The sequence below is a fragment of the Nannospalax galili genome, unplaced genomic scaffold (assembly GCF_000622305.1).
Source record: "Nannospalax galili isolate Female #2095 unplaced genomic scaffold, S.galili_v1.0 scaffold390, whole genome shotgun sequence".
NCBI classification, from domain to species: Eukaryota; Metazoa; Chordata; class Mammalia; order Rodentia; family Spalacidae; genus Nannospalax; species Nannospalax galili.
In genome coordinates this window covers 5,242,014-5,269,600 of record NW_008330777.1, presented here as the reverse complement: position 1 = coordinate 5,269,600, position 27,587 = coordinate 5,242,014, and the positions used below count along the sequence as shown (strand labels likewise).

The window sequence follows — 27,587 nt, the reverse complement described above, 5'->3', positions numbered from 1 at the left end:
TTTATTCTATATTTTATTCTATATTTTTCAGTCAATCTCTTCTTTACTTTTCAAATATATAATAGTTGATACAATGTACACTATTGTCTAGAATAGATATTTTAAACAAGGAGTTTTTAAAGCAGAATTGAGTTTATTAAAAGGGATTTTTTTAACTTAAAAAAACTTTATTGAGAATTTCATACACTCATATAAGGTGTTTTGATAAAATCCGTGCCCACTCCCTTCCCTCCAACACCTTCCATATCTCCCCATCACTTTTTTTCTGACTTCATGTACTTTCCCTCCTTCCCTCCCTTCCTCCCTCCCTCCTTCCCTCCCTCCCTTCCTTCCTTCCTTCCTTCCTTCCTTCCTTTTTCCTTCCTTTTTGATGGGGCTTTTTGCTACTTTAACATTCTTCCCTCTGAAGAGGTAACTCTAAAATCTTTTGACATTTTTGTACTTTGGAACAGAGTATGTTGCTAAGAGGCCCAAGGACGTTGTGAGTTTTAGCCAAGAAACTGGCTACTTTTCTTTGGGGTCTTTTTCACCAGAACTTCGTAGCCAATTCATACCTCCTATTCTTATCCCACCATCCTCTGAAGAGGTGTCCCAAATTACTGAGAGGGAATCGGGAGGCAGACCACTCTGGCTTTTTCCATGCTGATCAGAGATGCAGGGTGAAGCAATTGGGGTACATCTTTAGTGGATCTATCTAAAATACTCCCAAATAGCATAACTCTTAAGGATCATTAAGGAGAGTAGAGGGAAAAGAAAGTCCTTGACTGATACCTATGAAATGTAAAGTAGTAAAGTCAAGAGTAGCATTAGAAATTCTAGAAAAGGAGCCAGAAAAAATTCAGAGCAGGGCAAATTTCAAATGTTCATATTAGAATCCATAGGCATTTCTTGATGAGGGCTTCTAAAAGCATCCCTCTATTGGGTTCCTCTTTGTTTTTCTTTTGTATGCCAAGGGTGGTCTCGAGAGTGATGGACTCAGGATTTGTTTTCAGGCACTTTGATAGCTGCTGGAGTGGGTAGAATCAGTGTCAGTGCCCTCTCAAAGGCTTCTAGATAGGGGGAGGAAACAAATTTAGCTATCATTTTAGAGCAACAGTGGGTTATCTCCCTTAGCTACAGGTGGGCACTACAGTATTGCAGACTGTCGCCTGAGTTCCCCTGCCCGGGTCTCTTGCGCTATCAAGCAAACCATATAGCATATCTTTATATGCATTTATTATTATCGTGGGTTGGGGGAAGGAGAGGGGAGTAACAGAGATATGAGTACCCAGTGCCGAGCCTGCCTCCGGGTGCCAAGGCTCAGAGCCAACCCTATCAGACCACACCACACTCAGAGTCTCCGCTACTATTCGCTCACGCCTCAGGGGCCAGTGATCTCGCGCCATGTCCATAAGTGTTGGATCATTCTGTCCTTGAGCTGCTGCACGGCTGCACGTTCCCCATGGCCATGGCTTGAGTCTTGTGTTCCAAGATGGCTCCTAGAAGCAGCCCCCCCCCCTCCAGTCATCCACACCCCATGGCAGGCCCCACCCCTTGGAGGAACTAACCAGTTGGGAGACACACAGACCAAGATTTGAAGTCTTACATCTGAGCAGCACTTTCTCCTTAGAAACAAAATCATTAATGAGAAATAATTGTCTAAATAACATTTTATATGGGCTTAAGCCTAATGTCTGGGAAGTATAATCATGACTTCAGCTGTGCCTGCTTGCTAAACATTGTCACAATTGGGTTTGTTGATGGTTGTGCTCCTTCATTAAAGGAGGGGCAAGCAGGGTCAGTGACCTTCACCAGAGTATCCAGTCACTCTTCCCAGCCAGCTATATGTAATTTGGCCCCAATCACACATGGTCTCCTTCATTTGGGGAGGACTAAAATATATAATCTGGAGAAGGCGGAAGAGAAAGTTTCATCCATGCTGGGTAAAGTCTTTCCAGTGTGCATGCCCCAAGGTCACTCATACACCTCAGCAACCCCTCAGTCATCTCTGTAAATAAGCTCAGTAAATTCATTTGTTCCCCAGGAAAACTTTAATCAAACATTGGTTTGACACTAGAACCGCACAAAAAGGGATAACATTGCTTAGCATACCCCAGGAAAAGAATTCCCACAACAGATGGAAAATTGATTTGTTAATGTTATTATGTCTCATAATTTTTAAAAAAGAAAATGAGAATATAAAAGATGTTAAAAGGATATGGGAGTGGAGATATTTTCCAAAATAGAAAAAATGAGAAAGCCTAAGGAAGAGATGAAGGTCTGTGTAGGTTTGCTATGATATACAAAGGATGAGGCAAAATAATATACACATAATCTTAAAATTTCTAAGGTCATAGTTTTTTCAACTAATTTAAGGGTCAATATATATGTCTAATCAAGGTTTATCTGAGAATATTTGGTTTTTTACCCAAGTTTTATCTATATAGCACATAGTAATTAAAACTAAGTTCCAGGGGATTATGGAGCATCTCTCAAAATGTCCTATAACTGTGGTGAGTCACCTGTCCTCCTGTTTAGGGAGGCCATGGAGACCCCACTAGATAAATTTGAACCACTGTCCAGTCTACAAAGAGGAGGGTCAACTCAGAGGAGAAATTTCCTCCATGCTTCCAAGTGAAGCCAGCCACAGTCGAGCAGGACCTTTGACTTATCTTCACATAGGTGGAACTGGTAAAATAAAGGAGCCAGGGGCTCTTCCCAAGCCCATGTGACCCCTGAAGAACAGATCCTCCAATGACCTGAAGAGTAAAAATAAGGTGGTTTATTTGGGCCAACTGTATGGTCTTAAACACCCAAAAGAAAGTATAATCAAAGATTAAAGTGATCAGTATATTCTGTATTTTTATGTGTTTAAATATTTTGCCTGAATGTATGTAAGTGAACCCTTGTCAAGTAGTACCTGTGGAGGTGGACAGAATATTTAAAAAAGATCACTGCAGAGTTTGAAGATATGAATCAGTGAGTAAAGTAATTGCCATGTAACTTGAGGACTGGACCCTCCTTTAGTCCTAGGACTGAGAGACAGAGGTAGGGTATCAGGAGCAGGGGCCAACTAGCTAAACCAGCAGAATCAGCAAGCTCCTAGACAGAAAAATGCCTGGTTCGATAAATACAGCAGAGAACCAGTAAGGAAGACATCATATGTCAGCTTCAGCCCGCCCCCCCACACAACACACCAGTACACAATATGTGGTGATACTATGCCAATATTACAATCACCTGAACAAATAAAAGCCAAACTCTTAAATTTAGTTTTTAAAAATATTTTATTTATATTTTTTTTGTGTGTATGAGTGCATTCCTTGCATGTATGTAATTGCACCCATGTGTAATAACTGTAAAGGTCAGAAGAGGGTTTCGGATTCCTCTGGAATTGGAGTTACTGATGGTTGTTACCCACCAAGTGGGTGCTGGGAATCAAACCAAACAGCCACTTAAATTTAATTTCAAAAGTGGCCCCAACTTGGAGTCCACTTGTTCCCCTCGATATCTCTTTGGACCGTCTGTCTCCTGGAACTGTGCTGATGGAGCTGTCTTGTTGGAACTCTATCCCTATTAAGGAACTGTATCCTGAGTTAAGCCCCACTCATACTTTTATTCAAAATTGTTTCTCCAGCTTCAGTTGAGGAAACACAAGCTTGACTCCAACCTAAGTTTAGTAGGCTATCTGGCCCTTTCATCCCTAATTCTAGAATACGTCATTCATCCAAGGTCAATCATCCATCCCAGCTTAAAGTGGGTTCAATGGAGAATGGGTGCAACATTACTAGCTTTAACATGTTCATCCTCAAGCATACCCATATTCATTCATGTATTCATTACCTTTTTGTGTGGAGTACCAAACTGAGGTTGCCTAGGAAATGAAATCAGGTGCCAAGGTCACAAGACACAAGAACACATGGTTTTGCTGGAATTAATTAATAGTACAAATTATATACATTTATAAAAGTCATTCTCACAACAATATACTCACAAAAATCACTGTATAAGTCACCATTATAGAGGATATAAAATGTTCATGGCATTGAGTTGAGACAGACAAACTATACTAAAGAAAGCATGTTGACCTGTAGGTTTAGTGTGAGCTAAAACTCATATTTCACCCCTCCTACACATGAAACAGAAGCAAAAACAAAAAGCAAAACAAAACAAACCCCCACAGTTTTAAGAAGTGATAAAATGATAAAAATGACTACAGAAAAATTTTGCATTAATTTTTCACTCTCAATGTTTGAATGGAAACTTTGTCAGTTCTTTTCTCTTTGCCATTTTGCAAAAAGTATGCCATTTCCTCTTAAAATTACTACTAAAGCTACATTTAAAAAATGTTACAGTAGTTTTAAGAGCTTTTCATAGCCTTTTCAGTCTTCCCGTTGAATACTAGGAGCACATACCTTTTATTAGTTAATTAAAGCCTTCATTCATTAGGGATATATGCATTTTACAAGATACTGAAGGAAGATGTATAAAGCAAATAATGTTGTGTCATGTGCTTTCAAAATGCTCTACTAAATTATTTTTCTTCCTTATACTACAACTTCATGAAGCCATTTACTAATTCACAATCTCTTTCAAATATAATATTTTTGCAAGACAAAACAAATTTATATAAAATTCTGGTCCAAAAAAATAATGTTTAGGAGCTCCTTTAGTAGAGTGCATGCCTAGCATAATAGGAGGCCCTGCATTCAATTACGAGCACTTCACAAACTGTGCATAGTGGCAGACACCTGTAATCCCAGCGCTGAAGATATGGAGGCAGTAGGATCAGAAATTCCAGGTCATCCTCAGTTTTACAGCAAGTTGGAGACACATCTTGGATACATGAGACTCCATCAAAGAAATAAAGAACTTGTATCAAAACAGGTCTCAGCATCTTACCAAAAGCAGGCATGCAGGCATGGTGATACATGTCCGGAATTCCATCATTCAGCATGCTAAGGTAAGAAGCCTTGAGTTCCACATTTACCTCAAGTATTTAGTGAATTCCAGGCCAACCTGGGCTACATAGTGAGATCATGACTCAAAACAAAACTCCAAGACTCGTTCTGAACATAAAATTCAAATATAAAGATAGACTTATCTTTTTTTTTTCTGAACTGACACTTGTTTTGTAAAGAATTTATTTTTACATTAAAAATACCTTTATTACATTTACCCAATATAACACATATGTGAAAAAAAATCGAACAATACAAAAATTAATAAATGAGAATGCAATTATTCTTCTACCTCATCTTTTTTGTTTTATTTTGTTTTTCATGTTTTTGTGTTTTTTTTTTTTCTTTTTAAAACAGGGTCTCCTTGTAGCCCCAGCTGTCCTGGAACTCTCTATGTAGACCAGCCTGGCCTCGAACTCACAAAGATCCGCCAGCCTCTGCTGGGATTAAAGGCATGTGCCACCACGCCTGGCCTACCCCATCTTTTAAGGCCACACCTTTAAGGCCACACTTTCTTGAAATAATACTGGTCATTTTCACAGGTCTTTTTCCCATGTTTGCAATTTCTTTATATAAAAAATTAAAATTACACACATAACTCATCTAATAATCTGAGGCATCTCTCCAGCATAAAACATGAACTCAATTTATTATTTTTTTACAAATATACACAAGTGGGGGCAGAATAGTGTATTAGATCCCCTGAAGCTAGAGTTACAGACAATTACTAGCTGCCTTGTGGGTGCTGGGAATTGACCTGAGTCCTCTGGAAGAGCAGCCATCTTAACAGCTGAGCCATCCTTCCAGTCTCTCAATTCATTCTTTTAATTGCCAGTTAACAATCCATTGTAATGGATACACCATAATTTATTCTCATTGGTGATGGAAGTAAAACAGTCAGACTCTTTTTTGGTTATTTTCCTTTCCAATCCAAATAATACTGCATTTAACATCTCTGTTCATTATATTCTGGAGGACAGATACCAAAACATAGTACTGCTGGATCAAAAGAAATGAAAAACGGCATTTAGATCTTTCTAGACCTTGTATTTGGGGGAGATTCTAGGATAAACAAGCATAACAAGAATAGGAAAAAAAAATAATACCCATTTACTCATCATTCAATTTAATTTTTGCCAAACTTACATTCCCCTTTCCTCTTCTTTATGAAATTTAAACAAATATCATTTTAATTCTTTTTCTATGAATGTCTCTAAACATTTGTCAAAGTCATGTGAGGAACACAGTTATACAGTGTAACCATCTACATTTATATGCTCTTATTACAATATTTAAAAAAATTTTCAGTCACCCATAATATTCACTTTCACCTTAGACTAAGCTGTTCACAATGGAGAAACAGAATCAGAACATTTAAGACAGTAGAAAAAAAAAAAAAAAAAACAGGAAAAAAATCATCCTAAAAGAATAAAGACCATGAGAAGGAACAACATCAGGCAAGCGCAGAGGTGTATTAAGTGACACAGGCAACAAAGAGAAAGAAAAGAGTAACATTAAGCAGATTTTTCTTTTTTTGGTCTTTTTGAGACAGGGTCTCCCTGTCCTGAAACTCACTATGTAAACCAGGCTGACCCTGAACTCACAGAGATCTGCCTGCCTCTGCCTCCTGAGTGCTGGGATTAAAGATGTGTGCCACCCTCCCAGCAATTAAGCAGATTTTTAAGAGCTAGTGTTAGCAGGTAGGAAAAGCACTTAAGGGATTGCTGGTGGTCTGAGTGGGAAATATAAGCAAAGAAAGCAGTTCATGAGGAATAAGGCATGCCATTTGAATGTAGTTTAGAACCACTGGCTTAAAATATGTTGAACCGATTAAAACTAGATGAATAAAGTTACTTAGTGTTCTTCTAGGAAAAGATATTTGGATGGAAAAATATCACCAATGTATAAGAAAATGACAATTATTTCTTTTTTAAATATGAGGTAACACTGTTCCTTAAAGAATATACAATGTGTGTACATGTACACATATATGTAAAAGTGACACAAATATGAATGTGTTCCTGGAAAGAAAAAGCCACGAAATGGAATTTCAAATGCACTACACACATAGCTAGTTAGAAGAATTCTAAGCTATCTTAAATAATGAATATGTTTATAACATAGACATGTTAACAAATCTTATACTTATTTGCCTTTTGGGTAACATCAAGTTAGAATCATATCCTAATTTAATTATTTAAATTTTAGTTTCCTTTTTAGGGCGTTAGTTCATTAACCCACAAACTACTGAATATTCCCTATATGTTAATCAGTATCTATACACACACAAATAAAGCTAGAATCCCCATAGGAGTTTACGTTCTACTGAGTGATTTAATACAATTATAATATAATGCATTTGAATTAATTTTAAGTGGTTTTATTGTACATTTGTTTATTTGTTTGTTTTGTGTATGCATGTCCATGCACATTTCTGCACACATGCCCTGGTGTGTTTGTGTGGAGGTCAAGAACAATTTTCGAGAGTTGAATCTCTCCTTTCATCATATGAGTTCCAGACATCAAACTCAGATGGTCAGTGCCTTTACCCACGAAGCCATCTTGCCAGCCCCTCTTTTAATGAATTTTAAATTTTATAAAGTGTAGGGCATAGAACTGGTGAACAGTTGCTCAGCAGAGTCAGAAAAGGCTTCATATAAGAGGTAAATAACACTTGAATCTTGAGGGCTACAGAGTATGTACATTTAAATTGGAAGTATTTTTTTAGAAGACATTTGATAGTAATAATAATATGTAGTATACTTAAAGTATTAATATTTTTCTATTATTTGTAAGTTATAGTAATTATGTGAGACTGATATACATATATGTGTCTTATATATGTGTGTGTATATATACACATGAATTCTAAATTTTCTAAAGTCTATAGGACATAGGACTGGTGAACTGTTGCTCAGCAGAGTCAGAAAAGTCTTCATATAAATATACATGTGTGATAAAGATGGTAAACATTTTGGAAACTTCCCATATGTTAACTCTCTAGGAAACTGACCAGCTCAAGAGAAATATATAAACATATGGACGTCCAGGCTTATCTTAAAGATAGCGCTTAAAATATTGCAACCCCAGGTCAGCTGGGACTACAGGGAGATCCTATCTCAAAACAAACAAATAAACTTTTTTAAGACCTCAGCAAAATAGAAGGATTTGATGTGAAGTAGTTTTCAGTGAAAGGTATCTTAAATTAAATATTCATTATCCCATATTACCAAGAGAAATTTTTATTAAAATTATTGATTATGGGCCTGGAGAGCTGGCCCAGTGGTTAAGAGCACTAACTGCTCTTGCAGAGGACCTGCATTCAAATCCCAGTAACCACATGGTGGCTAACAACCATTCATGACTCCAGTTCCAGGGAATAAGGTGCCTTCTTCTATCTCTGTGGACAATGATTGACAGGAGTGCATTCAGGCAATGCATTTTATTAAAATTATTGATTATGGGCCTGGAGAGCTGGCCCAGTGGTTAAGAGCACTAACTGCTCTTGCAGAGGACCTGCATTCAAATCCCAGTAACCACATGGTGGCTAACAACCATTCATGACTCCAGTTCCAGGGAATAAGGTGCCTTCTTCTATCTCTGTGGACAATGATTGACAGGAGTGCATTCAGGCAATGCACTCACACACATAATAAAAATAATAAATAGAATATTTAAAATAAAATTATTGATTATATGGAATTCAGAGCTAAAGTCAAGGATTCTTTTATCTAGAAAACAAGATAGGGCTCCCTAATAGAATAGTACATACTAGAAAGAAAGTTTCATTTTATTAAGTTTCTCTGTCTGCCATGGTGTGAATGTGGGTCTTAGTCAAAGCTCTTGCCAACATGCCCAAGTAAAGTATATTATAATGATTTCTTAGGTATCTTTCTGTTGCTGTGATAAAATATTCTGATAAAAGCAACTTAAGGAAAAATGGTTTATTTTTTTTCTTACAGTTCAGAGGGTTACAGTCCATCATGGTGGAAAAGACAAGACAGCAGCCAGGGAAGGTGTGGCAGGTGCAAGAGGCCAGCTGGTCACATTGTATCCATATTCAGGAAGCAGACAGTAGTCAGAAAGTGGGGCTATTCTATAAAGCCTTAAGGTCTGCCTTCAGTGACACAGTTCCCCAACATCCCACCACCAAAAGGTTCCACAACTTTCCCAAATACCATCACAAACTGGGGACCAAGTATTGAAGCACATGAGCCCATGGGAGAGACTTCACATTGAAATCACAAAAAAAATAGTATAGGATCCTGGTGAGGATTAAGAAAATGTATGCTTTGTAATTTGACAGTATATGTTAGGACCAAGATATATCTTTTGCTAAATCGAAAACAGTGTCATTAGGAGATAGCATTGACTGAATTACAAAACCATTTAGTAAAAATTGATGCTTGTTTCTGGTTTCCAGACAGGTCATGATAATGTTTACAGCTTTGTACTGAAAGTCAGTTTATTCTTTCCAAGAAGATTAATGAGTGAAAATTACATGACTCAAATTTCAGTTATTAAAAAGTACATTTATCATCATGTTTTAAGAAAAAAAATGTTGTCACATTATTTTAAAATTAGTTTGTCACTATTTCAAAATTGGATCTTATGGACACATTATTTTGAAACGCAAAGGTCAATCTTGCTCTTTTTGATGAATAATTAGTGAACATTCCAGAATATGTCCATCTAATTAATCCTTTGAGTCAAAATAAAGGGGACTGTGAACAGTTGACTCATGACATCCACCATGCACATGTAGTGCAAGGGTGCTGTGAGGTGTTGAGATGCTGTTGACTAACAGTTGCCACTTTTCTCTTTACCTCTCTCCCTCCCCGGATTTCACTGCTTCCCTTTGGGCTACTCACTAGCCTTCAGGCAATGTTTGGGTGACCCATGAAGAAATGGAAAATCTTGCAGCTCCCACAAAAACGGTTAGTCTTCAGAGCTTCTTGAATCTGAATAAAAGTTATTTTGCTGTTACTTGAAGAATAAAAGAATAGATTTATTTATTGTAGACTAGAGAAATTCAGTGTGTTTACATAAACACAGGCAAAGGTAACTAATCTTTTTATTACAGTTTTATTTAGTATGCTTGTTTAACATTTTTAGATGAAGCAATGTTAGATTGCCATGTTGTTGTTATTCTAAAAGTGTGTAAGATGATAATATGCAAACGGTAATCAATAACTTAGTAAAAGTTATGATTCATTTTGAAAATCTGGGATGATTTGTTATTCAGTATCTCTTAACACAATAGCATATGTTGCTAACTAAACTAAACTCATAGAAAAGCTTATATTTAATCTTCATTTTAATACAATTTTGTATTTTTTGTGCTTTACAATCCCACATGCAGAATTCAACCAGAAACAAACAAACAAACAAACAAAAGGTGAAATGCTATGTTCATTTTGTATTCAAAGCACAGTTTTAAGTAACTACTTGAGGACTCTAATAAACTTTAAAAATGTGATGTTATGCATAGCTATTTTTCATGCGAAGCAACAAAGTTGGACATATCATATATTTTACCTTTGAAACCCCCTTTTAAAATACTAGGGCTGGAGAGATGGCTGAGCAGCATTGACTGCTCTTGAAGAGAACCTGGGTTCGGTTCCCAGCACCCACATGGCAGCTAAAACCACCAGTAATTCCAGTTCTAGGAGATCCAATGTCCTCTTCTGACCTGTGCAGGCATTGTATGACACACGTGCATTTGCATACATGCAGACAACATACTCGTACACACATGAAATAAAGAAAAATAAAATATTAAAGTACCTTTACTTTTAGTGTTACTTTAAAAAATTGATTATCTAGAATTCAATGACATAAAAAAGCCATTTTATTGCAGTGTCCAGAACATTGGCTGCTCTTACAGAGGACTCTTGTTTAGTTCCCTGTATCCACATGGCAAATAACAGTTCCAGGGCATTTGATACCCTCTTCTGGTCTCCATGGCATTGTATTGACACTGGCACATTTCACACTTACATGCAAGCGAAATAGTCACATACATTTTAAAAAAACACTTTAAAAATGTGATGCAAAGTCACATAATAATTTCATTTTTAGTTGAGAGTTTGGTTTTTGTTTGGTTTGGTTAACTATTGTTGAGGTGTATTTGATTCCATTAAGCTTTGATAGAAAGATACAGTTACCAGTTTTCATTAACTTACTTTCTGTATCATTTCTCTAAAGGTATATGTAATTGTAAATTGGTACTAAATTGAAATTTTTAGTTTAAATCGTTTTAACATGTTTTCACAAATCTCATGGAACTCCCATATGTTTTATGTATGTGTTACCATATTTAAATTAGAATTAATTTAAAACTATGCTGTGTACTTTTCATCCTTGTTCTCTTCAAATTGTAGACTCTGCTTACTGTCTGCCTATATTGTGATCATTACCATTCTATATTAAAAATATGCTTCCGGTAGAATCATTCTAAAATACTCATTTGAAATTAATTTATGTTTACTGCTTTATTAACTATTTCCTGCTGCTAACACAGAAAGAATCTGAGGAAGGAAGCTGGGCCCAGGTAGGAAACTCCTGTGCTTTAAGACATAGTAAGCTATTAGGTTATAAATTAGGAAACTATTGTAAGTCATCATATTTGAAATTATCATTTATCTTAGTAATTATAGTGATACATATGCATAAATCTTAAATATTTCTATTATTACATGTGTCTTTTAGAATAGCATATTTTGTACCTAAGATGGTTAACATTTCATAATTGATCTCTATAATAAGGTAATTTTCTTTCTTCCTCTAAAGATTGGTCTATAACCTAAGATAAAATCAAGAATCATTCAAGTTGTATCTAAGAGGGAATTTTCCGATTTTGGTATCCCATAAGCTTCAAGGTACCATGCAAAGTATAATGAGGATGGTGCAGGCAGTAGTGACAGGTGTTCCCACTGCAAATATAAGCCAGAGGGCAGTTCCATTTTTTAAGTTGGCCACAGGTGACATTTATAGTAAATAAACCTGTGCCTGCAGCCAAAATACATATTGTGTTTGGCATTTCTGCATGTTAAATTACTGCGAGAATAAGCAGAGAATTAATTATGGTAACTATGTTTGGGTCCGTATTTATTCTTGCTATACCATAGGGCTAGAATCAATATTGAAATTGTTACAAATTTCATCATTCTTAAAAGGAGAGCACCTAGATTTTTAGTAGAGTTATAAGTTAGAAATATGAATTTTCATATGATGATGAACTAAGTAGACAACTTTCTAAAATTAATAGAGCAATTTCTTTTAAAATATGAGTTTAGTGCTGATTTTTATACACTTTTTATTTTAGGTCTTTTGAACACTATTTGGAAAAGTCAACCCATATTTTATGAAAAAATGATTCACTTACCTGTCTTGGGTTTTTTTCATGCCAGCTTAAAACCAGAGTTTAAATGGACTGATTTCTAGACAAGGCTTTGATTCTTTCCATATCTCTATGGGAGTCTGAGTACCTACTCTAGAAGGGAACATAATGTTGACTTAAGCTTCAGCATTCTGTCTTTCAACCTCACTGCTCTTTTCTCTGCTTCCTGGAGTTTGTATTTCACATCAAGGTTTACTATGGCACAGGAGCAATGGTCATAGGACCAGTGATAAGAGAGAATTAGAGCACTTTAAAAGTAAAATAAACCTACCACTATATAGAGAGACTCTTTAAGCTTAGAAATCATAGTGGAAATCTAGCTGTAATTATTGTTAACAAAACACATATTTGTACAAAAATTAATTATTTTTTAGAATATAAAGTGAAGTTAAATTTTTCTAGACAAATATTCTGACAAACTGGGACAGTTCCACTGTGTGTCAAAGTAAATAAAATATTTGAAGGCTAAATATTATCTCTGTTTTCTTTCCGCATGTACCATAGTAATGAAATATCAGATGTAATAATAGTTAACATTCTCCAATTACCATCTCATTCTATTGGTTAAGAAACTTGACTGCTATAAAACAATTCCAGTGTCCGGTCTTTCTACAGACCCTGGCTTATGGAGACATGAATCATGAGTGGATTGGAAATGAATGGCTTCCCAGCCTGGGGTTACCCCAGTACAGAAGTTACTTTATGGAATGCCTAGTTGATGCAAGAATGCTTGATCACCTCACAAAAAAAGATCTCCGTGTCCATTTGAAAATGGTGGACAGCTTCCATCGGTAGGTTTTGGACAAAGAATAACTCACATGAAACCATAATTAATACGCTGTTTAACATAAGAACAGATGTATAGGAAATATTTGCTGTTCAAAAGGTCTGTGTTCATCGTTCAGGGGAGAAAATTCCAATAGACTTAAATGTTATAATTATAAAATTGTGAACTTAGAGTATGATAAGGAAATAAGTACACAGCTCTCTAAAATTAAGAGGATAATATCTCATTTAAAAAATAGATTTAGCAGTGCTATAATGGTTTAGCTATAATATAAAACTGTGTTTACATTACTTGCCTAAACTTTATACAAATGTTCATGCCTAAATTATTCTCATAGTGCTTAATATTGTGTTTTTTTTCTTGACTGGATGTTTATTAAAAATTCATATTTTAAATTTAAAGTTTGTTTTTATTAGGAAATTGCTCACAAATAACTGAATATTTAGAGTTCAGCCTTAGACATCTATGTAATTATAAATTTTATAATAGAAGGACATAAAGAAAATTTGAGAAGAAATTCTTGTATGATGAACATACATGTACTTTTTGTCTTTGTATAAGTGTTAACATTTTTGCTTATTTTATATTAGTTTTTTTTTAAATGGTGCTTTGTTCAAATGCTATGAGGAGACAGGAATAAAGAGATCTCTTTTCATGGGCTATTTATCATCTAGCAGGTTATAAAAGGCTTTCAATGAATGACACCATATCACAACACTACATTGTAGCCAAGCAGTCTTGCATCCTAGATTCCAGAGCCTAAGATTAAGGAACTGGCTGGTGTCCCTGGTGGCTACAGACCTCTCTGTGTCCTCATTTTGTCTTTCTTCTATGAATGTATATCCATATTGTCTTTGATTTTCTAATTCTTCTTATAAGCATACTAATCAAATTACATTAGGGTCCAAATATAATCACATTCTGTGGTAATAGAAATTAAATCTTCAATATATGCATTTGGGGGAGACATAATTCTCTCTACACCACCTGCCTAAATGGATTCAAATTCATTTTTTTATAGTTTCTAAGACATCTGTTCCAAAATCATGGCTATTAAAATACATAACAGAAATGCATACAACATTTATGTATTGCCTATTGTATATGTCTAAATATTTGTCTATTGCTGAACATTGAAGAAAGTAATATAGTCAATGATATTTACTCTTGAGTCTAGAAGTCCTTTTATTTTTCCTATCATATTTTCTACAGAGTTTATTTCTAAAATATTACTGTCTTTTCATATCTTCTTTCTGGACATCTATCATTTTTCTTTCATACTTACTCTTAATCAGTTTTCCTATCTCCTAGGATTACCTATGTCCTACATTCTACAAGATCATTCTTCCCTAAATAAAAGAAAAATAACAACAAAAATCCTTTTATCATTCCTTACTTTAAAAAATTCCAAAAATGTTCCCCTAGATGTATTTTACACAGAGAATGCAATGTTTGCTTTTGTATATCTGTATCTCTCTTATGTGATTGTATTCTTCCTTACTTCCTAGCCTGAATTTCAACTCTAGACATTGTGCATCAACAACACCACACATTTGAAATTTCATCAGCAATACTGCAGTGAAATACATGATACCAGTTCCCTTTCCTTAATAACACAGCCTTTCTTTGGTGCCTAGTCATCTAAGGTTCACTCAGTTTTCTCCACAGTACCCTATCTGCACAATTTCAGCATTTTCTGACTTGCTCTTTTCATGCACTGTCTGTCCCGTAGCATTGTTGTTGTTAGCTATTTGTTTAGTATTTGGTTCACTTCTTACTAATTAACTTACTCCCGGTCTACGCTATTGTTCTCATCAGTCAAAGAAACACTAATTTCCTTTAAATTGATTTCTGTCTATAAAAGAGAAATGAAATTCTTTGTGAAGGAGTAAATATTAATTTGCCAGCTAGAAATATAAAAAGAGTCCAATGAAGACAGACACATGCATGAATAACACTATCCATGACTATTTTCAAAATTATGTTTTTATTATTCTACAAATAACTTTTTCTACCTTTTAGAAACATTTTATTCTTAGGAAAATTATAAATTTATTTCCCTTCAATACAAAATAATGGAATTACAAGTGTGATTTATGAATATGATTTCCTAAAAAATTATGCGAAGTTGACCGTGCTTAATCACAGAATGTTTTTCGCCTGCTGAGGAAATTTAATGTATTTTCCCCTTTCTGAAAATAGAACGAGTTTGCAGTATGGAATTATGTGCTTAAAAAGGTTGAATTATGATAGAAAAGAACTAGAAAGAAGACGAGAGGCAAGCCAACATGAAATAAAAGGTAACGTGACTTTCTTTGATAACAAAAGCATTGTCTCTGGAGATTTTCATTTCACTATTCTTGAATCTAAGATGTGTATAGTACATTTGTTATCTAACATATTGAGCATTTGTTACAAGTGCCATGACTGTTTTTGACCTCATTATAATATAGAAAAAGGTATTGCCACATCATAGAGTGAATATCCTGTTGGGGACATCCTCTTAACTTTAGGATATTTTTTATCTCTCTGAACCTATTGATTATATATCCTGCCTGTGCTAAGGATAGTACTCTGTAGATTGTTTTATCAAACTTCTAAAAGAATATTGTCATTTTAATTCTTAAGAACATGACATTTTGGCTTATATAATTTGAATGTAATTTCGGTGCCCAGAAATTTTATTTTTTGGAAAATAGTTGTAGAAATTTTCTTAGGATTTTACATAGGAGTTCCAAAAATAAATTTTCTCCCATTAAAAGAGAATAGTCCATTGAACTTTAGCCCAGAATGGTATTAAGAGCATAGCTAATTGCTGAAATAAAAATTACATGATGGGGGCTGGAGAGATGGCTCAGTGGTTAAGAGCACTGACTGCTCTTGAAGAGGACCCAGGTTCAATTCTCAGCACCCACATGGTGGCTACGAACCATTCTTAACTCCAGTTCCAGGGGAATGACACAGGTGCACTCACATACATGCAGGCAATACACTCATACACATAAAAATAAAAATAACAAAATTTTTAAAAATTGCATGATGTAGATTCATTAGAAAAGTACTCAATAATTTACTATTGTTTTAATCAGTTTTGTGTTTCTGCATGATTTGTATTACTACACAACTTGTGTTACTACACAATTTTGTGTTACTATAAAAAATATCCAAGGTAAGCTAAGTTTCTGAAGAAAAGATGTAGCTCCCAACTTGGGAGCATAGCACAAGCTCTTGTGAGAGTTCCACAGTGCTTCCTAACCTCATGGTGGATGACAATGATAATGGAAAACAGGAGCTGTAAACAATCACAATTCCAGACAGGAGGCTGGATGTTACCAAATTCAATATTTTATAACAACTGTCTTGTGAGAACTACGAGAGATACATAAGAATTACCTTAATCCCTTGCAAGGTCAGTGCCCATGGCTGATCTAACGACCTCCTCCTAGGTGGTCAAACCATCTATTCATTGGGAAATGCCTTAACAAAGAGAAGAAAACATTGTTCAAAAAGATGGATATACTACATTTTGTCCTTCTTAGGGACTGTTACATTTTTCTAACTGTTAAAGGTAAACCAAGTGGTTATATGTGAGATAGAAGCAGGTGTTTGCCTTTGTTTTCAGTAAACATCAATAATCTGTGTAATTTACAGAAGGAAAAAGCCTTATTTTTTTTACATTTTATTTGAATTTCTGGCCATTTCATACAGAACAACTCACTCATCTTTATACCCCTCCCCCATATACACCGTCCCATAGCCCCCCACCAAGTTTCATGTGTTCTGTCATTTGTATTAAGGTCTATTGAGTCAAGTTAGCGTACCCAGATGTCTCTCAGGGCAAGTTCATCCACTGGTGTGCAGTTAGCCTATCTAGAGTCAGTACCTGGATGATTAGCCTTCCCTCACTCAGCAATAATCAGCTGCCAATAGTTCTTTGGCTAAGATTGGGACCTGCTACCCATTTCCCGAGTTCTATGCTGGGTTTTTGTCTGTTTGAATTTGCATGCTGACAACATTGCTGTAGATTCATATAATCAAGGTCCCAGGTCAGACTCTGTTTCCATATGCTCATATACCTCCTCCCTAGCTATTAAAATTTTGCCACTCCCTTTTCCCCAATGGTTCCTGAGTCCTGGGTGAGTGAAGTTTAATGTAAGAGTCCTGTTCAAGGACCAAAAATCTCCAGGCTCTTAATCTCCAGGCCTTTTGTGTCTATTGCTCACTGTTGCGAGAGACAGCTTCATTGATGGGATTTGAGAGATGAATTAGTACACTCTCTATCCCTTGTTCTACATGTTCTGTGAGCATTACATGCAGAGGTTCCATTGTAGATGTGTCCCTTAGGGTTGGCCATTTCACAGACACTTATCCTCTGTAAGAGTCTCCATCTGTAGCAAAAGATGCTTCCTTGATTAGTGTGACTGGCATACTTGTCTGTAAATATAATAGCCCATATTTAACATAGAGTAAGAAATTATATGTGTCTAGGAATATGAAAGCCTTAGGGTTCACTCAATGATCTATGACCCTTCCAATCATGTGTATTCAGTTGTTTACAGTACCAAAAATGAGCAGACTTAAGAGCTGCTGATACCCCCAAGATAAAAGTGCCACTACTGAACCAATCTAGTTTTCTGTGCTAATCATTATTATGCTTATTAGGCCCTTATTAGGCTGGGGTTGGACCATCAATTGATTTTTCTCACTTAGAAGCTTGCATCATGTCCTCCAAAACTATGAGGGCTAGCCTTCAGGGAGGTGGTTTCCAGGTCAGTTCCAGCTCCATTACTCCAAGTCCTGTGTCCAAAATATGTCCTCACTTCAGCAAAATGATCTCACCATCAAGTTTTGGGAGGTAATCAAGAGTGGTGGAAATAGCCTATGTAATTTTGGAAGTCTTTTGGACTACCCTGCCAACAACTTGAAGGGAGGGTTTTCCTGTCTGGCTCTTTTTTTTTGTTTTATAGCCCCCAGCTATACACATGGACACATGTAGAAATAGTGTATGTGTAATTTTTGAGTAAGATTTTGAAATAATACATTTCCCTCTGTTTTTTCATACCAGGTAAGCATTGTTTATCTCTTCTCTCCTCTCTCTGTCTCCCTGTCCAACCCACATTTTTCCCATTTCACCTTTGATCATATCTGACTACTATGGTCCCCCTCGCTTGAGCTCTTTCTTCTTCTTTATATCCGTGTTTTCTTGAATAACCCTCCCCTAAGCCAGTCCATTGAAATACCCCCATTTTACTCATTTTGCTCTTGTTAGCACCTGTCTCCTATTGTTCCTCTCTCTCCCAAGCTCCTTCTTTCCTTTACCTCCTGTGTTCCTTTACATTTTCCTAGCTCCTGCAGTTGAAACAGGATATATACTCGCATGTAAGGATTTGGTGTTAAGATTCACAAATGAGGGAGAACATAAACCATTTGTTTTTCTAAGTCTGTGTTACCTCACTTCACATAACAGCTTCTATTTCCATCCATTTACCTACAAATTTCATGATTTTATCTTTCCTTACTACTGTAGAACTCCATTAAGTTAATCTAGCATACTTTCACTATTGAGGGACATTTAGGTTGCTTCCATTTTTTAGTTATTGTGAAGAGCAGCAGTAAACATGGATGTACAGGTATCTCTGCAGTACAATAAGTCATTTGGGTATATACCAAGGAGTGGTCTAACCGAATCAGATGGTAGGTTCACTTTTAGTTTCTAAAGAATTTCCCACACTGCTTTCCATAGTGATTGCACCATTTTGCAAAACCACCAGCAGTATATGAGCACTACCCTTTCCCCACAGTCTCTCCTGCATTTGGTATCATTTGTTCTCTTGATCTTGGCCAGTCTGACTCGGTTAAGATGAAGTCTTAAAGTGGTTTTAATTTGCATTTTACTAATTACTAAGCAAGTTGAATACTTTTTAAGCTGTTTCTTAGCCATCTTCATTTCTTCTTTTGAGAATTCTCTGTATGGATCCACAGCTCATCTTCTATTAGGTGGTTTGTTTTCTTCATTGAACTTGTTGAGTTCTTTATATGTTCTGGATATTAAACCTCTGTTAGATGTGTGTCTGGTGAAGACTTTTTTCCACTCTGTTGGTTTCCACGTTGCTTCTTTGGTTGTTTGTTTTGCTGTACAGAAGAGTTTTAGTTTAATGAGGTCCCACTGGTTGATCATTGACCTTAATTCATGATCAAGTGATGTTCCATTTAGAAAGTACTAGCCTACACCTATATCTTGTAGGATACTGCCTATGTTTTCTTCTAAGTGTTGCAGAGTTTCAGGTTTCACATTGGGGTCTTGAACCATTAAGAGTTCAATTTTGAACAAGGTGAAATATAAGGGTCTAGTTTTATTCTTCTACAGATGGAGATCCAGTTGGGCCAGCACCATTTGTTGAAGATGCTGTCTTTCTTCCAGTGTGTGTTCTTGACACCTTTTTCAAATATCAGGTGGCTGAAAATGGACTACTCATGTTTGGGTTGTCAATTACGTTCCATTGATCTATGTGTCTGTTTTTTGTGTTAGTACCATGTTGTTTTTATGATTGTAAGTCTGAATATACTTTGAGATCTGGTATGGTGATCTCCCCAGCATTGCTCTTTGTGCTTAGGGTTGCTTCATCTATCTGGGATCTTTATGATTTATATGAATTTTAGGAATTTTTTTTCTAATTGTGTGAAGAATGTCATGGGGATTTTGATTGGGATTGCACTGAATCAAAGGCCTTCTATCTTCTGATGATTTCCTTAATCTCTTTCTTTGAAGATTTAAAATTTTCATTGTAGAGGTCTTTAATGTCTTTAGTCAGGTTTATCCCTAGATTTTTTTTTTTTGAGGCTATTGTTATTGGTAGAGTTGCCATGTACTCTCTATCCAATAGCTTGTTATTGGTATATAGAAAGGATACTAATTTTAGTAGATTGATTTTGTAACCTGCCACTTTGTTGAAATTGTTAATCATTTCTAGGATTTTCTGGTGGAATTTTTGGATTCTCTTAAGTATAATATCATATCTCCTTTAATTTCGTTTTCTTGTCTTATTGCTTCAGCAATAGTACTATATTAAAAAGGAGTAGACATATTGGACAGCCTTGTCTGATTGCTGATTTTAATTGGAATGCTTCCAGATTTTTTTTGGCCATTTAAAATGATGTTGGGTTTGTTGTATGCAGCTTTAATTATGGTAAAGTATATCTTCTCCAGTCCAGTCCCTCTAGGACTTTGAACGTTAATGCATTTTGGATTTTGCCAAAGGACTTTTCTGCATTTACTGAGATGACAATGTGATTTTTGTTTTTGAGTTCATTTATATGATTTATGATGTTTATTGACTTACGTATATTGAACCATACCTGCATCTCTGGAATAAAGCCAACTTGATCGTGGTGGATGATGTTTTTGATGTGTGTCTGTGTGTAGTTTGCAAGTATTTTGTTGAGAACTTTTGCATGTATGTTCATCAAGGATATGGGTCTATAGTTTTCATTTTGTTGTGTCTGATTTTTTAAAGTAGGCACTTAGAGCTATAAACTTCTCTCTTAGAACTCCTTTTAAAGTATCCCAGACATTTTTTTTTTATGTTTTATTATCCTTTTCGCTTAGTTCCAGGAATACTTTTATTTCTTTCTTAATTTCTTCTTTGAAATTTCTTCTTTGCAAGATTATGTTATTTAATCTCCATGAGTGCATGTAGCTCCTAGAGCTTCTTTTGCTGTTGATTTTAAGCTTTATTGCATTATGGTTTGATAGAATGCATTTCTATTTTTGAATTTGTTAAAGTATGTTTTTTGCCCCAATATGTGGTCAATTTTAGAGAAAGTTCCATAGGATGCTGAACAGAAAGTGTATTCTCTGATGCTTGGGTGGAATACTCAGTAGATGTCTCTTAGGTCCATTTGGTGTATGGTATCATTTAATTCAGATGTTTCTCTGTTTATTCTTTGTCTAGTTGACCAATCTATTGGAGATAGTGGGGTAATGAGGTCTCCTACTACTGCCGAGTTGGAATTAATCTGTCTTAAATTCCTGTACTATTTTTGTGTGATTGGGTGCAATAGAATTTTGTGTATATATGTTCATGATTGTGATATCTTCTTGATCAATTATCCCTGATCTGAATTAAGTGACCCTCTTTATCTTCTCTGATTAGTTTTAATTTAAAGTCTATTTTGAAAGATATTAGAATAGGAACTCCTGCTTGTTTCTTAGTGCCATTTTCTTGGAATAATTTTCCCATTCCTTCACCTTAAGATAGTACCTATCTTTGAAGGTGAGATGAGTTACTTGCAGACAACAAAAAGATCCCTTTTGTTTCTTAATCCATTCAACTATCTTGTTTCTTTTGACTGGGAAGTTCAGGCCATTAATATTTAAAGTTATTGTAGAAAGATGTGCATTGGTTGCTGTCATTTTCATTTCTGTTTGCATTCTTGTTCTAATTTTTTGTTCCCACAGTTATGCCTTCATTAAGTTTCTTTCTGTTGCCTTTTGGGTATAGTCATTCCTTTTTTTCAGTTCTTTGTATTACTTTGAGTGCTCCCTGAAGGGCTGCTTTTGTGGACGTGAATTATTCAGTCTGTTCATGTCACTGAAGATTTTTCTTTCTCCGTCATCTCTAATAGACAGTTTTACTCGGTAAAGTATTCTGGGTTGGCATTTATGACCATTTAAAACTGGGAATACTTTGATCAAGGCTTTTGGCTTTCGTAATTTGCATTGAAAAGTCAGCTGTAATTCTAATGGATTTTCCTTTACATGTGACTTTTTTTCTCCTTCAACTTTCAGTATTCTCTCTTTGATCTGTATTTAGTGTTTTTTCTCTGCTATGTTTAGGGAGGGGAATGTTCTTTTTGGTCCTCTCTATTTGGTGTTCTATACAGTTCTTGTGTTTGTATGGGTATGCCTTTCCTTAATTTTGGGCAATTTTCTTCTATCCTGAGATTGTTGAAGATCTGGTCAATATCATTTATCTGAAATTCTTATTCTTCCTCTATGCCTATGATGCCTAAATTTGGTATTTTCATGATGTTCCACATTTTCTGAATATTCCATTCCTGTTTTTTTTTTTAATTTTTCATATTCTCTGCTTGAGCATTCCAATTCCTCAGTTTTAATATCCAATTTTGATATTTTGTTTTCCATTTCATTCTTTCTATTGGCGAGTCTTTCTCCTGTTGTTTCAAATTGGCTTATTGAGTTTTTCTCCTTTCTTCATTTTAGCCTGAGTTTTCCCCAATATTTCTATCTCTTTTGTGAATTTGGTCAGAAGTTTATCCCTGTCTTCTTTTAGTTCTTTAAATTGTTTGTTTGTTCTTTAAATTCATTGAATCGTTTGATCATGTTTATGATTTTTCATAAATTCTGTGTGCTGGCTATCCCTAGCGTGTTCTTACTGTAGAGCTCTTCTGTTGGACTGGTGGTATTTGGCGGGAGCATACTACTCTGTTTTTTCCATATTATTATATTTTCGTAGTGGTTTTGGCATGTGGATTTCTCTTGTTGTGTGATTCTGGTATGAAACTCAAGCCTTCCTTTGTTGAATTGAAGTCTGGTTTTGTTTGTATCATTGATGTACCTTGGTTGTTTTCTGAAAAACTGGTTTTGTCTGTGCTTCAGGTTCTCTTTTGATTTTATATTGGATGGAACAATAGCACCAGTCAGACTACTCAAGAATTCTCCAGGAAGAAGAGGCATCTCTAGCTGATTAGGAACACTAAGAAGCCTCAGGTGGATAGTGCCATGGTCCAAGGAGAGGAGATGGGAAATGGGTGTTCTGTTCCCTACTAGTCAGCAGGGAAGCCTAAGCCCTGGAGTAGTAGGATGGACACAAAACAGTTTGGGAAGCTCACCCCACAGAGGCCTAGCCTGGTAGGAGTCAAGCACTCTCAGGCAGAATTAAGATGTCTGGGCCACTGCTAACAAGCAAAGAAGCCTGGTGCTAAGGCTGTAGTAGAGACTACAGGGGTTCCCAGGCAGGAGGATGGGCAAGGCACAATTTAGGAAGCTCCAAATGGACACTGAGTTAGGCATCCTCAGGCAATCTCTAAAGGTTTAGCCCTCTACCAGCCAGCAGACAAGCCTGGCCCTGGGGCAGCTGGAGGGACTTCAGATGGTCCCAATGCAAGGTGATGGGCAAGGTGTGATTTGGGAAGCACACCATGCTGATGATGAGTCACAATAAAACAAGGTGTTCTCGGCTAGACGAAGCCTTGTTAAAGGAAACATACCCAAATATTTTTGAGGAAAGTTCTAGATATTAAATTACTTATGCATTATACTTCTATTTCTCATGTCCAAAAAATTGATACCTGTAACCATTTCTTCAAATTCAGTTGGACTGTGTATGTCACATTAAGCATTTGAAGTTAGGTATGTATGACTTTTAATCTTAATTTTATTTAGGGCTTATTTTACCTAAGGAAATTGCGTATATTACAAGAGTCTTTTCCTTCTTCCCCACATTACAGTTTAGTACTGTTGTATTTTTTATTTAAAATTATCTGTCACAGCTCTCATTACACTCATTTTTATCAACAACTTCAGAAATTAATTTTATCTCCAGCAATTTTTGAATAGCATATTACTTCCTAAAGCCTGTACTTGAATGCTTGTGAAGATGATATTTTGAATTATTTTTCTATATTCAGCTCATCAAAGAGTAGATAGATACATAATGGATTTCTTCTAACACCTCATCTGCTTGTTATTGAGAAGCAAAAAAGTATTTTCCCTTTATCAAAATTGAATTGCTTGATTTTGCTTTATTTTGGATCCCAGGAAATTATAGGTTGTTTTCAGTATATTGTTCATCAGTTGAATTAAAATTTGGAACTAATGGACCAAGGATAAACCGAAGAAAGGAAGTATGTGTTTGACCTAACAAAAGATGTTTTGTCTCACAAATAGATTTTACCCATGGGATACCACTTTCTTCTCTTCTTCCTGAAGTATTTTCTTCCCAGTTAGGTTTTATTATGCTTGGTCTCTCACTACAGGAAATCCCTCACATACAGGTAGAGCTGAAAGAAAAAAAATTACCCATTTGGCCCAGTACCAAATGTTCTATTAGTCTTTGGCAATTGTTGGTTAGAGTGAAGCCTTAAGAAAAACTACTGTGATTACATCCAAACAATTCCATATGACAAGTGGCTGTGAGATCATCAATAGCCCATTTTCTACAGTTGATCTTATGACATTTATAGGAATAACTCTCAACAGCGACCAGCAGTCTCCACTATTATCTGAAGTGCTAATTAACCTTTACCTTAAAAAACAGGTTTCTGAAGTGAAAAAAGTATCAAGAATGTACTAACATTTAATTTGTTGCTAAGAAACGGTTAACACTGATCTCCGGCTATTTATTGTTTAGGTCCAGAGCATTCCTAAAAAACATGAAAATCATGGTATAATTTTGATGGGAAACATATTTTTGGAAGGGATCTGATTTATGTTAAGAAGCTGAAAGTGTATGATGCTGTTCAAAAGAAGAGACATTAGATCTTTCTGGTCCGAAAACCATAAATGTATTATTTTTTATTTTATTTTATTCTATTCTATTTTTCTGAGACAAGGGTTCAAAATAAGATAGATTAGAGCTTTTTGGTTTTAAAATGATAAAGGTATTGTATTGTATTGTTTTGTATTGTATTGTATTCTGTTCTATTCTATTCTATTCTATTCTATTCTATTCTTTTTCTGAGACAGTTTCTCCGTTAGTCCAGCTAGCCTGAAACTCACTATGTAGACCAGGATAGGCTCAATCTCTTAGGGACCTGTCTGTCTCTGTGTCCTGAGTGCTGGGATTAAAGTTATACACCACCACGTCCTGCCCTTTATTTTATTATTCCTAACTGCAGGTATTATGGGAATTTTGCTTGATAAATACTTGAAGAAAAAAGATGGCAATCTAATATGCCTTATACTATGAAATGTAAACACTTATCTATATAAAAGCAAGCATTTCCTATATATACATCTGCTTATTGCAAAGATAAAAGTGGACTTTTTGTCCTTTTTTGATAAAAATCTTATCTCACTAGTCTAAATATCTTCTACATTTAGTAATATCAGATGATATCACCCACTTGCTTGCCTGGTGCAAGTAATTAGTATTTAGAAACCTGAAGGTAGATCCATCAATATGAAAGGAAGAACCAATATATTTTCATTTTTAATGTTTATTATTTTTATTTTATGTATATTTGTGTATTGCCTGCATGTATGTGAGTGCACCTGTGTTGTTCAATGCCGTGGAGGTCAGAAGAGAGCTTCAGATTCCCCTGGAACTGGAGTTAAGGGCGATTCATAGCCACCATGTGGGTGCTGGGAATCGAACCCCGGTCCTCTGCAAGAGCAGTCAGTGCTCTTAACTGCTGAGCCATCTCTCCAGCCCCAGAATCAATACAGTTTCCAGAAAACAGAATCTGAGACAAACTAAACTGTAAAAGAAATATTAGAATGCCACATTTAGGCAGAAGAAGAAATATGAAGTAAAGGGAAAAATGACAAGTATGACAAGTATGAAGATGGTAGATTTAAAATGATACATGAGTAAAAATATTAAATGCTCAACTAATGGAGTGAAAACAAATTAAAAAGCACTGACATGCTGGATATAGTGGACACGTCTAAGGTAAGAATATAAAAAAGAGAAGTAATGGAGATACACATGCAAATATTAACCTGAGCTATTCTAACTTTTCTAACAACAGAACATAGGCTTTTAGGGCAGGAAACATGCTATAAATAATTTGTGACTTAAAATTAAAGGATAGATACAGCAAACTTGTACATGTCTGTAGATTTAAAATATATAAAACAAAATGAAACAGGTATAAAGGTGGTAGATATTTTCACAGCCATAATGGGAGTTAGTATTACAATGGTTTATTGTGCCACAAACTGTGTGGCTTAACCAACAGAAGTTCATTGAGTTATGCAGGATGGAAGTTTAAGATCAACTTGCTTTCATAGTTGGTTCCCTCTGAGGCCTGTGAAGAGGACTGTTTTTTAATCTGGTTTCTGGTGGTTTGCTAGCTAATCTTGTTATTGATGGTGTTATAGCAGTTCACCTCACATGTACCTTCTGACTTGCATGACATTCTCCATATGTACATGCATAGTCTAAATTTTTCCCTCATAAGAAATGCAGCCTTCATATTGAATTAGGGCTCATTGTGATTCCTTCATTTTCACCACTTAATTCTGTAATTTATTACCAAATAAGATTACATTCGGTGTTATTGAGGATTGAGACTTCATGATATTTTGTCATTGTATTGAGAAAACATTGTGAGTATAAACCTTATTTAATAATATAACTAACATTAAATATGTATATACCAGCTGACTCAACAATTCTATTCCTTGTTACTTACTCTGCTGAAATACATAAATAAACACAACACACACTTAAAACAATGCTCAAAGTAGCACTATATTTAATAACCAAGGTAGAATCCAGTGCTCATCAAAGGTAAGTAGACACCCTGTGGCATGAAGACACAATGGAATGACAGGTAGCAGCGAAAGTAAATAAGCTAGAGTTCTGCTGTCCAAAGCATTCCTGAATCCTATATTGAGTGAAAGACAGTCACAGCGATGCATAGCATATGGCTTCATTTGTTCAATACAGGCACAAGAGATTAAGCCACAGTATTCTGAAGACTGTTACTGTCAGGGTGTGCAGTGGCTGAGGAAGTAAGTGGGTGGGAACCCGGCTGCAACAGTGGTGTCATGTTATTGTTTAAATGTTATGCACTGGATAATCCATGCTGATGACAAATGAGTGAACTGAACAAATAATAATTTTGCAAAACTTTAAAGTATGAAATTATTTTTCTTCCTGCTTCCAAGTGTTACTTTGATATTGCAGATAATTGAAATGGGGGGAAATGAACATTTGAAGTTGAAGTGTATTTTAGTATTTTTTTTCTGAAAAGTATACGTTTTATTCAGAAAGAAAAAGGTTTACAGAAATCTAGTTTTACTTTGGTAGTAAGGAATGGTTTTGATTTTCTGTGCCACAAATAGGGAAAATGTATTAATTATTTCTCATTTAAACTTTAATTCCTTGAAACTCTTAATTTTGGAGGAGTATTTGTTCTTTGGACCATTTTCTTAGTGTTTAATGTATCATTCTGTTAATTCATGACAGAATCAATTAAATACTCATTTTTCTGAATTTTGTCTGAAACAAGGCTCACATGGCATTTCCTCTGAAGGCTTTATGTGTAGGAAATAAATATCATAGTATTTTGTACCTCATGAAAATATTTCTTTTAAATAAAGAATAAAACTTATGGATTGAGTGATTACTTGAGTTTTGATTAGTAGATTATTGGAAAAATAATGAGCTAATGTTGCCAAAATAAGTATCACCGTATTTTCTGTATTATACTAATATTCTCTTTTATTTATAACTTCAGGTGAACAAAATAAGGATCTTATCTGTAT

At 35.4% G+C, this 27,587-nt stretch overlaps 1 protein-coding gene across 24 annotated transcripts in view; it reads left to right on the top strand.

Moving 5' to 3' along the window:
- Positions 1-27,587, top strand: part of Ppfia2 (PTPRF interacting protein alpha 2) — a 580,223-nt gene that overhangs the window by 541,474 nt on the left and 11,162 nt on the right. For 13 of the 24 annotated variants that reach the window (XM_008852254.1, XM_008852270.1, XM_029555660.1 and 10 more), the window contains 4 exons: positions 9,815-9,877; positions 11,464-11,493; positions 12,940-13,133; positions 15,332-15,429. In XM_008852254.1, coding sequence (XP_008850476.1) covers positions 9,815-9,877; positions 11,464-11,493; positions 12,940-13,133; positions 15,332-15,429 — 385 coding nt within the window. The remainder of the gene's footprint in view (positions 1-9,814; positions 9,878-11,463; positions 11,494-12,939; positions 13,134-15,331; positions 15,430-27,587) is intronic. The other 11 variants (XM_029555664.1, XM_008852263.2, XM_029555653.1 and 8 more) reach the window with 1 other exon arrangement.